Raw genomic sequence first — 18,025 nt, forward strand, 5'->3', positions numbered from 1 at the left:
CAAAACATCTGGCGTTACGGTAACGAAATAAGATAAGAGAAATCTTAAGCTGATTTCATGGATAGCGCCTCTTAAGGTTTCAGTTTAAGACAGGGATAAAAAGGCGAACGGAATTTAAGTATTTTGGGATCTATTCCAACTACTCTATGACGTATATACAAAACTGAAAAGTTCTTATCATCGCTTATATAAACGAAATGTTGCATAATTTGCGTGAGAAAGGTAATGCGTTTTTTCTCAATATGAATGAAAAAGCTCATATTTAGTGTCATTTCTTGATATAGATCGGAATCATCACACGATTCATATTGTTCTGTGGGTATATCAAAGTTTACGGATCTTTTAAACATGTTTTTCTCAACGTTTAGAGGCCAGTTAAATGTGTATTTTGTCACATTTAATATCCCGTTCACACAAAGAATCGAGTGTGTAGGACGTTGTATTACGTCATGTATACAGTTCCGGTCAGTAGCTTTTCATAGCTTGGTTGGTCTAACACGTGCTTTCTTTCGCTAGGAATCAGAAATGTTTTGATATGATGAATGATTTATGAAGCAATGATGTCATAATCAGACTTGTGCGTAGGAGGTTTTGTATACAAGCGATCCGAAATAAATACACCCAAGCGGCATAGCCTTTCATTTAGACAAGATGCGTTTTTTATTGATTCTTTTCACAATTGTAGAAAGCTAATATTTGGTCTCCTAAAGCAGAAATGGCTAATTATTCATTTATATTACACCATCATCTTAATTTATTTGATACAGAAAAATTGCTTTGTTTGATATACGAAAATTACCAAATGGTAAAACGATTATGAATTGTCACCTTTCCTGCGAGGTGAAAGTGTAACAAAATCCACGGACATTAAAAATCCTCCCTGTAGCAGGTGGTGCTGACGTCATGGCCACGTCCACCTCTGATTGGCTACAATGAACAGGTGGTTGGTGTGGATTGGATGACGTTGGTCCCAGCCGCGCGCTGATTGGTGGAGGCGTGCCGTGGATCCGGGTCATTTTCATGCTAATATTCCCAGGCTTGTTTGCGTGGAGTCGCCCTAACCAAGCTGACGTACTCTCTAGCCGCAGCCTCTCCAAAAAAGATATACACGCGTTTTTACCAGACGTTTTCCGAGGGCCCTGACACTCCGACAAACAGAGAAAGGTAAGCATTCAGGTGAAAATCGCTTGTTGTTTCCAGCTGTGGTTATTCCACACCTTTGTTTACCTGGGTGTAGTGTTACCGCGGCTTGTTTGAGGAAGAAAAAGGGCAGCTGGTAGGTTTTTCAATGGTGTGGGTTTGCAACATGGCCGCCATTCGAGCACTTCGTCATGATGACGACTCTCTGACGGGCCACTGGGAAGACTGAAGGACGTGGAAAGAATTGTAATATTCATCAGCGACCCCCAACAGAGCTTGGCGCAGGATATTATATACCAAGCGGGCGGCGTTTCCTCTTCCGCCGCCGTTGTGTGCTCGCTTTGCCCGTGTGTTTTGTTGTCTACACGGGAGTTAGAAAAAAGGGGAGGGGCCGCTCTTTAAGGTGGAAAGGTAACCCCTTACCGGTGATTGCTCGAGGGGCCGTACCTTTTGCACGTTAAGTGATGCGCCACGAAGGAGGGCTCCAGGTAAGATTGTCCGATGGGCTCTGGCCATATTTCTGACGCGTTTTCCTTTCCACAAAGCAAAGCTTTTGATCTATGCTTTTTTTTATTTCATTACCATATTTATTTTCAGTACCATTTTCTTAATGTTTTTATGCATTTTTTCCATGCACCTGGGTTGAGTATATGCATAATTTGCTTTTAGTTATTTCAGTATATTATACATCTAAGAATAATCGTATATGACTTATGATATGCGTTTTAGTGAGAACTTTACGGAGAATGATTTTCGTGGGGTCACGTACACCGAATATTGATGTGTTTTTGACAGGTAATTGTGTGCTGCGCAGTGATTGTTTGAAGTATCGCGTTTCATTCACTCAAAAGCAATGATTTTTGTCTGCATATTAAATATCGAGTGACGATATTTTCCATTTATCTAATAAACATATTTGCTGGCTGCTTCATAATTTGGAGAGTCCAGAGCATTTTTATTAAATTACAATTCTTGCAGAGTGAATTTTGCAGACATTTTTTTATCAAAATCTGTCAGCATCGCTTTTACAGTGTAATTTTTTTTCCAAGGACACATCAATTTTCAACTTAAGCAGAAGCAGTAAAACCATTATTATAGTAATTTTCCAGACCATGTGTTTTTCTATGGAGATAGTTCAAGCTAGCCGACCACTTTGATAGGTAGTCACTGCCATCTGTGCTATGTTTATCTTTTCTCTGGGCATGCTTTTAATTCTATTGATAGTGCACACAGATATAGGAGTGGCTACATGTAGCTGTGTACACAATGCATCACTAATAACCATTACCAGGTACTGTAAAATATCCATGGAATTTCCTTTCCTTAATGCACTTAGTTAACTCTAATAATAAAATTTCAGGATACCATGAGGATACTGCATTAAAAACAGTGAATTTAAAGAGATGTATTAAAATAAATGCAGTATCAGTAATCCTGAGGTTTGCACAACTCAGATATTCAGGTATTCAAGACAGCCTGATTCTGGATTCTACTCTCTAAGTAGAGGCCATACTCTGTGTGATTTTATAAAAATTTTTAGGGACTTTCTATTTTGCCTATTTTCGCTGTTCCACTCGGAAAACCTGACGAAATGCCTAAAGTGTACAAAACCGCTCAGAGCCTAACCTCTGCTTGGAGAGTACTTTAAAACACTGTCTTATAGTTTGATGGTCTGAGGGCAGTATTTTGAGAGTTTGTTGTTTTTTACTTAACGTAAAACCAAAGAAATTCCTTAGTAACCTTCATAACGATGTGGATTTTTTGTTACAGTTGCGTGATTTAGAAAAAGAAAAAAAAGAAAAAAGTCACTTCAAAATTGGCAAAATTTCATCAAATTGTCCGTCCCCAGTTGTTGTCCTTGGTTTGTCCCCAAGGCATATAAAGTTAATACCATTAGCCAGTATGTGTGTGATAAGCCTTGGGTTGGTTATTATTGCTGGAAGACCTCAAACACGCAGAACTAATCTGACACATTCCCATTACCTTGGCGCTATCAGAATCAGGAATTTTAAGAGGCTGCGCAAAGCTCAGCGTCATTGAGCAAGTAAATATCTGCCCTGTGAGCACTAAATAATATTTTCTGTCAGAATATGACTAGTATTCTGTTAAACACTGCATGGTATTTAGAGAGTTTGTGATGTACACTGGTCGGAGATTTTCTTGAGAAAAATATGCGATTTCAAAATTCGGTGACCTTCAGGCCATCAAGAAATTTGGCTAAAGGCCATAGACAAAGTGACGTCACTATGAATTAGGTCTGATCAAGGACGTTATATCACAAGGTCTGATTTTGTTTTATATGTGAAGTATTACTTTGTGAGATTATAGGTCATACACAATTCTTCTTTGACAGGTGTCCTTGACTACATTTCTATAAGCAAGAAATGACAAGGGTTTCGAGTGTCACGGTTTTAGTTCACATTACTTTCATATGTCATATGTTGAGAAATGACATATATTACCAACATCATACATGACACTGTGTTTTGTTGTTGTTGTCATCATTGAACCAAAAATCACAGTGTTAGAATTTGTACAAATCACTGAAATAATTTCATCTTGAAATTGCTGTCAGAGTATCTTGAGACTTTTTCATAACATCCCTAGACTAATTTGAAACATATCAAGATTTATTCTAAAAATCTTAAGATTCAGCACAAAATCTCAAGATTTTGAGATCTTTTATTTGCCCCATTATTAGCCTTAATGGGGCATGAAGGCTCAATCCAAATCAATCCGCAAATTGTTGTATTGAAGACATCTGGTGCAAAAAAAAACATAAAGGAAAAGCTGGCCGCACAAGAAGGATTACAAGTACTTACCATGAATAATAAATCTGTTTTTTTCTCTCTTCCCTCCTCCCCAAGATGGCTTCTGCAGCAGATTCAAAATGGCAGAAGGACGCGGCAGACCAGAACTTCGACTACATGTTCAAGCTGCTCATAATCGGGAATAGCAGTGTCGGCAAGACATCCTTTCTCTTCCGTTACGCAGACGACTCCTTCACATCGGCGTTTGTCAGCACCGTAGGGATAGACTTCAAGGTCAAGACGGTTTTCAGGCAAGACAAGAGAGTCAAACTTCAGATCTGGGTAAGGAGATATTCCTTTTTTTATCAGCAACGTTGGTAGAAATTCGTACAAGGCAGAGCTGACCACTGGAGATCCCTGTTCTAGTCTCTCCTGACAGAGACTTCAATTAGAATCTCTAGTGGTAGATTAATTCTAAGCATTTCTGCGGCATTGTATTTCTACCTTCAGTTGATATATGCATGGTTCTTCCAGTGGAGTTTAGTGTAGGCGGCCCCTACGCTGTGATTTGTTCCCCTTCGCCATGTTTCAACCAGTGTGGGCTTGTCTGTTGTTTTGTACTAAGGCAGAAAATGTAAATCTTGCCCTAAAACTAAAAGTGCAGGAAATAGTCCTTTGAGGGTTATCAATCAATAAATTTTTCAGGGGGAGGATTTCTATATAATATATCCCTATATAATATATCATAGGCTGAGACTGCAATTCCATTGGTCTATGCTTATGTCGGATGCATTTTTCAAGCTAACTGGAAAAGTTTGCAGTCCTTATAAGGGATGTTAAGTTGTTTTTTGTGGCATTCAGAAGAGCTAGGGGATTTTTCCTGGTACAGTGCACCCACTGAAACACAGTTTGTTTTGTCTGTCATGACAAGTAGAAGATAAGTGTGTACAGTGAGCTAAACTAGATCAAGATCACTTTCCTTCCTTTTCTTGAGTTTTGCCCAAAAAAATTCAAATGAAAAAGGGCATTCATGATAGATGTTTCCTGTCTATATTTAGCCTAATCCCTGGAGCTTTGTAAGAAAATATGTTGTATGTATAATGCTGGATATCCAACCAGCTTTTAGCATGCTTAACATATTTATCCTGACCTTCAGTTCTTAAGTCTGACATTTCAGAGAAAAACAGGGTAAGGCTTCCTGTAGAGCACACGGAAATGTTTTAGGCAAAACATCCTTAACAGTTGTCCTCAAAATGGAAGAAATGTAGCCATAACAGTATGGTTTTCTTCAAGTTATTATAAGCTATCTATCGGTGTATTATTTTTTCCAAAATCAGTAATTCAGTAAAAGTTGCATAATTTGCATTGCCGTAAATATTTAAATGTTTGCTGGTTTTATTTGTATGGTTTTATTTAGCTGTGAAACAATGGCATATGTGTTTACATTATGCGTTATTACAGTACAGTAGACTCTTTTAAACCCAGGAAAGGTAAAACAGCGCAAAAATTCCTTTCTGTTCCTATGGTGAAATCAAGTCCCAATGAAAATAAAGGAATTTACAGTAGATCCAGACAACATAGACTTTGAGTTAGAATATAGCAGACATTTTCCTGAAAACATCAAATTTGCTCTCAGCACTCTTGCAATATAATTGTGAATTTGTACACTTAATCTATAGATTTCTAATCTGTATCTATCTTTGATAATCAATAAAAGTCATGAAAAATATCAAATAAATCTGATTCATCAAATCTGTCTTTGATATTGCCCTTGTCCAAAAGACCCCTTATGACTAACGCATACCCCAGTATTAAGACAGTATGTGGCATAAATTAATTAGCATATTCCATACCAATCAATGTGTCAATCATCCCCAATCTGCATAATTGAGGAGATTAAAGGATGCAGGTCCGTGCTGCAGCCACCTGGCCTAACCAGGCAATATTAATAATTCATATGTGCAATCATAACACCAAACATAGCAGTTGATGGCATATTTGCCAGCTATAATATCTAATATTCACTTTCCTCTTTGCCAATAAATATCTGCACATTTTTTATATGGTTTTGATTTTGTTTATTAACAAGATTGAAGCAGTGTTTATGATTAAATTCATTTCTTTCACTTGCTATTATATCATGTATAAAAGAAGTCTAGCTTATATATTTATGTATAGCATTTGCCATTAGAAGAAATAGACAATTACAAATTCTTTGTGACAATTACTTAAATATGATGTGCCAAATGATTGTACACTCAAGCAACTGAATATGGTGCTGATTTTTATATGATTTTGAAAATAAAAATCATATCCAATGGCTTGCGTAACTGATATCCAAAATCATATGCAGTTGCTTAAGTTATTATTAGGCACATCTTATTACCAAAATGTCCAACCTTCAACGACGTAACACAAAATAAAATGATTATCATGCCCTTCTTTTATTTTCCCTATGTCCTGTAAAATAACCGCGGTTATTGCGGCATTGATTTTGCAATGAAAAATGGCGTTGAACTATTAACCTTGAAACAGACTGAAGGGCAGACTGAATTATGTGTGAAGTATGTGTCGGTAATTTTGCCAAAGGACTGTAGAAGGAGAAATGGATCAATGTAATGTTTTATGTAATGTTTTATTGCAAATTCATGCCCATGGGGCTAATTGCAAGTGAAGAAAGACTAGATACATGAAATGTATGAATGTGGTCTAAATACATGTAGATAAACTAAATTCTAACATGATACAAATATTAAGTGGATGAATGTACATATGGTGCAGAATAGCTATATATAGGGTATTAAATCTATGTAACTATTACAGGGTTTGTTTTTATAAATACGTCGATCGTAAACATAAAAACCTTTCTAATGTTTTCCTTCACTGGTAGGGAGAAACATATTCTTTCTGCTCAGGTTTTTTTTAATGTCTTCTGTCAGGAACCAATCAGAGTTTAACACTATGTAAGCATATTAGCTGTATAAATAAATATAAGCAACAATCAAAAACTGAATTTTTTACACATTACTTAATGTCAAACCTTATGGTATTAGTATTTTGTGTGAGTAGCTTGACAATAGGCTACAGGGAAAACATTCTGCATTTTCATGAAAATGTTGCCTTTCTAGTTACCTTGTGATTCTACAACCTGATGAAATTATTCATTAATAGATAAGTCATATATTTGATGGCCAGGTAACGAGGAATAAGGCAAACATGAATCAATTTTTCTTGCAAAAATCATTCATGAATATGTACAAGTCACATTGTATGCCTTGGTATAAAATTAGCTTAAGGCAATGTAACTAAGTAATACATATCATGTATAATAGATCAATTTGTTTCTGTTAAAGCTGTGCAAAACATTGCGAGAACACACTGGAAAAATGCAATCCTACCAAGAGGGGCTCATCCTAATATTAGTGTCTCCAAGTTAATACCAAGGTTATCACAGAGTACAGCTGGCTGGGGATGATAAAAGGAAAATTTAAAGCCTAATAAAACAGGATGCGAGGGACAGTACATTAAGCATACATGTTGGTTTATGGAATATTCTCATATCATGTTCATGTAATGATGCTCTGCCCAAGAAGACCACTTGGGGGGGGGGGGGTTGCAAAATCTTTTCTATGTGGACAGGTGGTCAGTATAGACAGAATTCTTAATGCTTGTGTTAATGGGAAAATTATCTGAGTAAGGGACTTTTAAAAAGAGATTCCATTGGTAAGGGGGTCCTTGTGTAGAGTTGGTCATTTTAATGTACAGTTTTTACTGTATTTTGCATTTGACATTGTTGTTTTGCACTTAAAGAGAAGACAAGGATATAATAGAATTTGATTATAGTTATACAATGTATTATGGCTTGTACACTAGTCATATTTTGACCTTTCATACTATGGTGAAATGACCCATAGCCAGTGGAAATACGGATTGAGCGAGCATTTTCCCTAATGTGTACTAGCCCGATTGTGTCATCTATATTTTTCCTTGTTGGTTCGAGATTTCCAATAGGTGTATATATTTACCAATGGCATTTTCTAACTAAAAGTTGTCTGGAAATTTTAACATTTTGAAATTTTGTGAAAGTGAAAGGAGTCAGTATTTTTTACAAGCTGAATATACATGTACATGTAAGTCAAATTCAGTAAATGTAATATGACGTCACTTTATCAGTATGTTGGTCAGACGCCGGGCCCCACCTACATCGTAGGGTCCATGTTTACTTTGTAAACATCTGTATCCTGTGTTCAGTGATAAGCAAAACAGTGTTTATAAACCTTTGAAGAATCTGTGACAGAAAATCACATGGCTTGTGATAATTATAGAGTGCTCTGGAGACCTGTTTTATATCATAGACACCACATCAACAAACAACTGGGCTCATTAATGTCAAGAGTTATCAAAGGCACTTAATTTTTCACTTAAATGGTACAGAAATGGAGCAAAGTTTTGGCTCCTTGGAATGTTACCTTGGTTTTAAAGCCGACATGCCATATTCATGCTACTCCTAATCAATTTCTTTGTTGTTGTCTAAGGCTGATCAAATTTGATTATTTGGTTCTTGGAATTGCCAGCTCATATTTGTCTAAAAATGAATAAAAGATTCACTGCATCTTCCATTGTGAAAATTTGTACCATTAAATTACAGTAAAACCATTCAACAACTTTCAACATTAAAAATTAGCTTAAGTGCATTTATAATGTTTATACAATGTGGGCACATTGAGTCCTCATAGTGCATTAAAATTTTCCATTCATGAAGGACATATCATATCATCAAGTACAGTAGAAGCCAGTTAATTGCACAACGGATTACCGCACACTTCTGTTGACTGCACAGAATCCCCAAACCGGTTAAGTCCACCTGGATAACTTTGCATTATTGCACCAGTCGGATAATTGCACGAAATTCAATGGCAAATAGACTGTGCAGTTAAGCAGCTTCTACTGTATAATTGCATTGTTTTACTCTACTGTCCATTGATAATTTCTTAGACTGCATGCAAAAATGATAACTGTGCCTGGAAAGTGTTCTTCTTTCATGTTATAAATGTCATGCAGTACATTTAGTTTCATAATGATAGACTGTTACCGTTAATGAACACTCTGGACTTTATCCTACTCTGGAGAAGGTCAGTATGTCCGTCGTGTGTTATCATGATTGGTGTAGCCAGCATTTCAAAAGACTGAACAATTACAGGTCACGCTGTGCACGCTTGACGAATTCACGTCGGCGTACTTTTTGACACTTCTGGTGCAAACTACGCTGTAAGTATTAAATCTAAAGGATCATGAAAGAGCATATCTTAATCACAGTTGGCAACTTCAAAACATTTTTACGTTTTGTCAATGAAGGTTAGATAGGATTTCTTCAGTGTCACTGACAAATGATGGCTGACTGAAACGTCTGACCGTTTCCAAAACCATTATCCAGTTGCTTTAATAACTGCTTTTTGGAGCATTTTTAAGGTTGACCAATTGTGTCTCCTGTTTCAAAGTTACTAAGCTGTTTTATCTTGTTTTTAGGATATAAAAGAGGGCCTGATTGGTTGACAGTTTCTTTAACCATGTAACACATGGAAATGAATTTTCTGTATTACAAACCAAACTTGTACATAGCAATAGCTTTTAAGAATAATGGTGAAATTTACAAAATAGCGCGAGTATGTTTACTGCAGTTGTTAACTTTTAACTTCTGCGACCCTTGCACTTAGCTACCGAGTCACTTATCTGTCGTTTTAACCTTTACAATATGAAATCCTGTTCGCTGTTTACTTTAAGTCAATGATTAGGTGCAAAGCTGTGTAAATAAAAGAGGTGTAATACTACGCTGAGATGTTTAAGGTCACGAGTTTTGACCCGTAAGATCTCACCATTGTGTATGTGTTCAAGTCTATGTTGTTCACTAAGTGTCTGAATAGTCACTCTGGGCTTATGACTTAGGTTGTATTAAGCATTTGTTGACAAAATTTTAGAGCCACATTGTCTGGTCATTAAACGTTATCAAAATGATTCTAAGGAAATTCCAACTTTCAATTACGAGTTTACAGTCATTTTCATTAGGCTTATGACTTAGTTGCATTAAGTATATGTTGACAAAATTTTAGAGCCAAATTTTCTGGGCACTGAACATTTACAAAATGATTCTGAGGAAATTCCCACTATAGATTAAGAGTTTACAGTCATTTGCAGAGTTTGATGGTTGTGCAAACTCGTTTTCAGGAAGAATTAGACATCAGCCATAATATTGTAGATACTGTATCTCAAATTATTTCTACCTGCTTATAAATGGAATATCCCATAGGATATTTGATACAGGGCTTAAGCAATATGCAATACCTAGCAATATCTGCGCAAGAAATGATTTCGTGACATGGTTACAATATTCTATGCTTTGTAATCATTATACATACATGTATATCTCTATACAATATATTATATCAATACTTGTGGCTTGCCTTTTGGCTTGCATATAATTGAAAGAAATGTTGTTGAAAAATCAACTGCAGGTGCACAGAATGAAACCTGATTTGAAGTTATGATTGATAAGCCATGATTATTCATAATGATTGATATGAAGGCTTCCTAATATTCATTGTTGATGCATGGACCAATGGCATGATTCAAAATTCAAATGAAGTATATGATTTTTTGGATTTCTTAAAAGGCAACAACAAATTTATTTGGTGCTTCTCAGATTTTGTCAAGAAAAAATTGAACAGACAGGTCGAAAAAGGATGAAAATAATTTTTTTCAAAACGTCTGGGGTGAAGATATAAGGCTTGAATTACACAAAAAACAACAGCCTAATTTTTTCAATGAATCCCTTCCTTTGATATGTTACTTATGTTCTGAATGAAGGGAATTATTTTTAGACTGTATATGTGTATGTGTATATGGCTCTGAATTGTAATAGTTACAGGTTTTTGATAGCAAAATCTGTATTTTTTTGGGGATTCATTTATTTTTTTAATCTTTGAAAATGAAAAAATGGACAGGCAAATCATTGGGTCTATTTATATGTGTGTTATCAGAGTGGACTTTGTGAGATGAATGAAAAAGGTGATGCCACTGCTTCGTCTATCGGAATGCGTGTAACAAAAGATTGGATTTCCAGTTGGGTGGGCCGAGCACCAATGATAAAGGGGCATCCGGGGACGACACGGCCAGAGCGCCCTGTCACGCCCACCTGCCATTCAGGAGGGTCATGCATAATTTAGACCTAATGCTGTTACAGTTGGAATATTCCGATTTTTCACCGCCGCTGCCATGATTCATTCGCTGGCAAGCCTGTGACGAAGAAAACGTCGCAGACGTCATGGCCGCGGTCAGGTAAAGGAAGACAGAAACATGAATACCTGCTCGAGATCATTTCATCGTCGATGGACAAAAACCAGTCGGCCATATCGGATAGCTTTAGGGCTATTCTAATGGAATATTTTGAAATGTAAAAAATGTCACGTATTCTTATCTATTTTTCTACCATTTATTCAATGTGATTTCCAATCAGCTCACATCTTGAAAGGGAATCGGGTGGTAGATATTCCTTTTTATCAAACAGAATCGGCTTGGAAAATTTCAGCTTCTTTTTTGATTGTTCCTTGTCTGACCTTGTTGTAACCTGAATGTGTCCACTGGTTAGCTTGAGGGGGAGGGGGGCAGTTTAGTATTTCAGTGGTCACCAAAGACTATATTCGCCTTTGGTTCAGCATTTTGTTTACAGTAAATAAAGAACAGGTGCCCTGGTAAACATGGGCAAACAAAGATTGAAGAAAGGTAACTAACACTTAAGACTTGATCCTTATCTTGACTGGAAAGTAAAACTGTTTTAAATAGGTTAGAAGGAACAACATTCCTATTCACACTGTGCTTACGTTTAAGAGTATCTAAATACTCTGAGCTTAGAGACACTTGGAAGTAATCCCTTCTGGAGGTAATTGATAACTTTTTTGTAAGAATGTTGTTGCCCCTAGATGAAAATCTCATCTTCAAAAGCTAGTCATAAAAAGAATAATAACAGCCGTATTTTCAGTACCATGTGTCAGATTGTAAAACTTGCTTTTGAGAACACAATGTTCTGTTGGCTCTGTGGTCAGTAGTGACCAGTGATTTGGTGAATTGCTGACCATTTAATTTTCTAATTTTCTTAATCTCAATTATTTTCCTGCAAAATATTTGAGAACGAAGAATTGATATAGTGTTAAACTCTATGTACCAATATTATATACTTAGTGCTTGGAAAATTGTCTTTCTAAAATTATCCATATGACCACTTTATGCATTGTGCTTTAACCGACATTTAGAATAGCTTGTTGTCCTTAATAAGTTTTGGAGGTCAGTTGAACAGACAACTCTGTTTCTGATCAGTAATAACGGAAAGCCCTGAGGGAGATGCATTTAGAAATGTGGCCCAACCAGACCGATTTGCCTGCAGGGTTGAATACCCCCTATCATCAGTGAAAGCTATAAGCTATAAAGTATGCTGGGGAGGGGCTTACATGCAGGTAGCTGCTGCAAGTCACAAGTACAGTCAAACCTGTCTATAGCGGCCACTCAAGGGACCGGACAAATTTGGCCACTATAGACAGGTGGCCTCTGTATAGAGGTGGCAACTTGTAGATAAAATACCCAAGGGACCGACAAAAAGTGGCCACTATGGACAGGTGGCCCCTCTGTAGAGGTGGCCCCTAATACAGGTTTGACTGTAACTTTATGTCACTGGGATTTGATTTTTCAGCACGAGGGTAAAATAGATTTTCACATGGTTTTATGTTAAGTAGTTGAAATATATCTTATAACAGGGATTCCGAAGTGAAATAATCTAAAGGCATGTTTGCAACATCATTTTTTGGTGAATGGTTACTGTAAAAATAAGACATATTTGCAACATTATTTTCTGGTGGATTGGTCACTGTAAGAATAAAAGTAATGCAAAAATTTTAAGATTTTCGGGTACCACAATTCTTGAACATTCTTGTTTTGAAATGATGATTCTTTTAATTTTGCAAAGAGTTGCCAATGTCATATTTTTTTCTAAGCAAGTAGAAAATTTTGTCCCAAGAAGTGTATTTTGTAACCAATTTTGAGGTATTTGGAAAACATCATTAAGGTCTATGATAAACATGCATTTGTTAAACTGCACCAGAGGCACTTAAATGGTGGAACTGGACTTAGTCTAGTTTTATAGTCCCTTTATCTCCATGTTTGCTGCTATAACAATATAAATGTCCTTAATAAACATGTGATGACTATGTGCCATCTGTTAAGTTCCCAGCAATAGACAATGACTTTTTGTTGGGAGTAAGATCACAGCACTATAATGGTTCTTGGGATTATCAGTACTATTTTTCATAAACGTTGGATACGCACAAATATGGAGTCTGACAATGTTTCAGACATCCTGTGTATAACTCCAGTTTTACTTGCACAAAAAAATTAATGCCACAGTCAAGTTCGGTGCAGTTGGTTTTTGGATGTCAAAAGGGATGCTTTAAGTGGAGAGAAGCAATTTAAGCCTGAGAAATCAGTTTATTACTTGGTGCACTCAGTTTCATGGACTGAGTACAGTCATATTCCAGTCTCCCTGCCCACTGCTTTTATTTGCTTGCTACTCTGTTCACCTTAAAATGTCTGCAAGGAATGGAAATAAATTCCCAGCATGCTTGCAAGTGTAAACAACTAATAGCTCTGTCATATACATACACAAAAAAAAAATTAAATCATTAATGTTAACATTTGATAGCATTATTTCCATCCCAGTAACACAGGATGTTGTAACACAAGAACTGACTACATTATGTATCAAGTTAAACATTACGGTACATGCAAACAGAACAAAATTGTGTTAAATGGAACATGAAAGAAAGCCGAATATTCATTACAATCGTCAGTCATGTTCTTTAGTTGCATGTTGATAAGATGTGACTCATACTAACAGCTCTTGTAGAATTCAGGTCATGCAGTATCAAGTTAAACATAGGGAATATGCAAAAAGATGGTGTGTTATGGCGAAGGGCGGTTATACCGGCCATATAGATACAGATACAGATGGAACAAAATTGCGTTATGAAACATGAGTATTCAAATGAACTTCACAATCATCACCCATGTTCTTGAGTTGCATGTTGATGAAACATGACTCAAACGACTCCTGTAGAATTCAGGTCATGCCGTACAGATGGTGGGCTGTGGAAATGAGATGGACTGGTCTAATCTGGATCTCATGTCGTCCTGCCCACGCACCTGATGTCACTCTCTCTTTCACGCGGTACGACTCCAGACGGCATATCTTTGGTCGCAAAATTTCGAAATCAAAACACTGAGGTTTGATATCTGTCATGAAAAGAGAATCCTTGTAAAAACAGTTAGAAATGCCAACACACTAAACACAATAAATTTAGGAATGGATAAGAAATTTCATTCATTATTTCATTTATTATTTAATTTTTTAGGAAATGAATACCATAATTGAATTGAATGAAAGACATCTTTACCCAACTAAGCTAATGATAAGTATAGGCCACAAAAAAAGACATACATATTGATACAAATACTGTTGTCTATTTCTATATTTTGGCTTCATGCTTCTTGGTAAAAGTGAAAATGTATGATTAAATATCAACCCCATGTCATATATTGGATAGCACCCTCTACCTTCCCCATATTCTGTTGCTGCATCCATTCATCATTGCAAACCATTTCTGTCATGTTCCTCTGCCCTTTCCTACATCACAGTAGCATTAAGCTGATTGAAAAATAGATTCTCACCAATCCCCAAATGGTCGCCACGGGCAGATATGCCGTTATCCGCCATCTTATTCTCCTTTGAATCGGGCAAGCGACCATCGTGCCAATCCTTGTCCATACCAGTCAAAGTAGACTTAATCTTGAGATTTTTTGACTCAATCTTGAGATGTTTTAGAATAATCTTAAGATGCTTTGCAAAAATCTCAAGATGTTTTGAAAGCTTCTTTGAAAAGTCCCATTTCTTGATGTCTATGGAAAAAATCTTGAGATTATTTCAAAGATCGTTGTAAAAAATCTCAAGATTTTTTGTGAAAAATCTTCAGATTATCACACATGTAGAAACAGATATTTCACCATATCTGTCCAAAATTCTAAACTTTCTGACATGAAATTGACAAACATGTATCTTTTGTAAGCTTGAAATCACACATTCAACAACAAAAAATTAACAAAATGAACTCCCAAAGAATGAGTGAAACGGGAAAAGAAATAAAGCTGAAGACAGCCTGTTTCTAAGTTTGATTTTTAATTGTACTCTCATGTGGTTCTTTGCCTGAAACCTGTGCCAATTTTGTGTCAGCACTTTCTGAATTATGATGCAGAAATGATCCTCATAATATCAAGGGATTTTTACTGTTTCTACAAAATGTAGCAGCTGGAACATCCATAGGTTTTTAGGCTTTCCCCATGTCTTTATTTTTGTCAGATATGATCTGTCTTCCCTTTTGTTACATAGCTATAGAGAACTACGCAAATATTGCAGAAACACGTATTTCCCTATGGCACTATTTGATTAGGAGACGCATGTGACCATCTTGTGATATGGACCACTCATTCTTTGTATAGAAGGTCAGATGGAATACGATTTTACGGATGACATATAACATGTACGTGTGTGAAGTATCAGATTTAACTTTTTTTTTTTAAGAATGTGTAAAACCAAAAAACTCAGAAAATTTATTTAAAACAAGTAAGAGTGAATTTGACTTTTTTGAGTGAGTAGAAAGGTCAAGAAAACAACATCATGATACGTTATCCTCCTTAGCAATTTGCAAATTAACCTCTGTTCTTCAATGTATGGGTCTGCATGGGGGGCTCTCGATGCTTAACATTAATATTCAAAGAGGCTCTGTATGGAGGGTGGGGTTTTCAATGCTCAGTGCAAATTTTGGAGGGCTGGCAACACTTAAATTGATAAGCATATTCTTTTATGTACTGTGCTAGATTCTGGTATCCTATTTTCCGAAACTAAGTTGTGAACAACAGCACACCTGAGTGCTCTATTCTAAATCAAGCCTTTTAGGCAATGATTTGGTTACATGATATTTGTCAATAACGCTCAACATTGCATTCGTGAGAACAAATACAATGCTTTGTAGCAAAAACAATACAATATGAGCAATTTATTTTTGTTGTTAACGTTATATGTTGATTCAGAGCCGACTACAAAAAATAGCGAATACCTTGCCAAGCCTCATGAAAAAAAAAAGCATGTAACCCTCTGTAATATGAAGATATAAGGTTGCCTGAGCTGTCTACAGCCTATCAGGTCTAGCCCAGCTGCTCTATCAAACTCACAGTGGGTGGCAGTCTGCATTGATTTTTGCTAGTGGTGTGTTCAGAGTATCGTTAGCTGTCAAATATTATAATAAGGAAAGTTTATTTGCAAGTTCATGCCCGGAGGCTAATTGCAAGTACATAGTGGAAACATAGATGTGACAATGAACAAAGATAAACATTATTGTAAGAATATAGACTACTCGAGGGTATTTTTTGTAAATAGGTTGGGTTTGACTTCTTTTTTTGGAAGCAGAGGAAGACAAAAAGCCCCACTTTTTCTACAATTTGTTGGTTCTGTATTTTTAAGAGGAAAGTGACTTACTGTCCATCTGTGAATGTGGGGAAGTTGGGATTACCATGATGGTACTATTCAATGTACATTACAATTGTATAACCATGGCTTCCAGCGGAAGAAAGAGGTAACGTGAGTTCACCTTTATCCGCGGGGGTAACCTATATCTGCTGTGTTGCTAAATAGGGTATCCAGAAATATCAAGTCGATAGAAGGTAGTTTCAAATTGTATTATTTTCAAAATACAGTTAGAAACCATCATCTGTCGACTTCACTATTTCCCTAAATACATTGTTTTTTAAAAAACGGATAAAGGTTACCTTACGGATAAAGGTGAACTCTCTACTCAAGGCAATACAGTGCTATCATTCTGCACTATATAACAGCCTAAATCCAGACATCATTTGGACAACATATGTCAAATGGGTAGAAAAATTCATCAAATACAACAGCAAAAAAATGATGCTAACACCTAGTTCACAGAATGAATGAAAAAGGTCCAGAAATGTATGGGGGTAAGTTCCCTATACCGTCAATTCCAGTGTTGGATGTATATCTAAAGTGTTAGCATTTTTCTATAATGTATTCTACCAACACAGATGAACTTTCATGCTTAGCAAGAAAATGAAGTGCATCAATTTTGATGAAGCAGGCCCACAGTCAATGTCGGGCTTTAAATTTGCCCGGCCTGAATTAGAAACTAAAGACCCCATCTGGCACTTTCCCTGCCTCACAACTTTCATTTTCTGGCACATTAGGGGTGTACAATAGGTATGCACTGGAGATGTATTACACTGAAGGTAGCCCCGTATTTGCAAGCAGATTCCTATCAATTACAGAGATCCTCTAAGAGAATACTTGATGCACGTACGACCTTCGGTTTAATTAGGCGAGCTTTCCTGATGCAATTCTTTTGTTATGGTACTAATAGATAATTAGTCCTTGTCGTTAATGGCAGAGAACTTGACGTCAATGAATTGTTTTGCGCGGAGGTCATACATTTGGTTGAAACACTTCTGTGCTGTGCATATTCAATCCAAAACTACATATAAACAGCATGTAACATTTGGGTAAGCTAAGGCTGAAGAAAAGAAATGTTGTGTTTACGCTAACCTAACCGACACTAGCAAAAGCCTGCAGACCCCAAAAAACCTTTTTGGTCGACCGCATAATTAGCACTGGCAAGGGACATCAAATCTTCAATCTAAAATCTCAGTGATGAAATTATTGTGGAATAATTTTTGACGTGATACCCTTATTTTCAATTGAAAAGAAAATTGTGCATGTACAGTGTATACCTGTATTATAGGTCTAAGCATATGATGTTGAAAATAGCACTGTACGGATGCATTTCTCTTTTGCATTTTTAAACCTTTAAGTTATTTGTTGGATTATTTTGGCCAAAATAAAATAAAAACAAATGAGAATCTGTACCTAGCCAGGGTTCTAGCTAGGATAAAATTTGAGCGTAGTGGTAAAGGCGAGGGAGCGAAGCGACCAAGCTCGAGGGCGCAAAGCGCCCGAGGGGGGGGATGGT

At 36.5% G+C, this 18,025-nt stretch overlaps 1 protein-coding gene across 2 annotated transcripts in view; it reads left to right on the forward strand.

Annotated features, from left to right (window-relative positions):
• The first annotated feature begins 980 nt into the window (after nucleotides 1-980).
• The window catches only part of LOC118431793 (ras-related protein Rab-3), a 24,597-nt gene continuing 7,552 nt past the window's right edge, over nucleotides 981-18,025 (forward strand). The window contains exons 1-2 of one of the 2 annotated variants that reach the window (XM_035843132.1): nucleotides 981-1,164; nucleotides 4,008-4,232. In XM_035843132.1, the coding sequence (XP_035699025.1) occupies nucleotides 4,008-4,232 (225 nt within the window). In that variant the 5' untranslated portion in view covers nucleotides 981-1,164. Of the gene's footprint in view, nucleotides 1,165-1,425; nucleotides 1,629-4,007; nucleotides 4,233-18,025 lie in introns of those variants that run through there. The other variant, XM_035843131.1, reaches the window with a different exon arrangement.

Source organism: Branchiostoma floridae, chromosome 15 (genome assembly GCF_000003815.2).
Source record: "Branchiostoma floridae strain S238N-H82 chromosome 15, Bfl_VNyyK, whole genome shotgun sequence".
NCBI lineage: Eukaryota > Metazoa > Chordata > Leptocardii > Amphioxiformes > Branchiostomatidae > Branchiostoma > Branchiostoma floridae.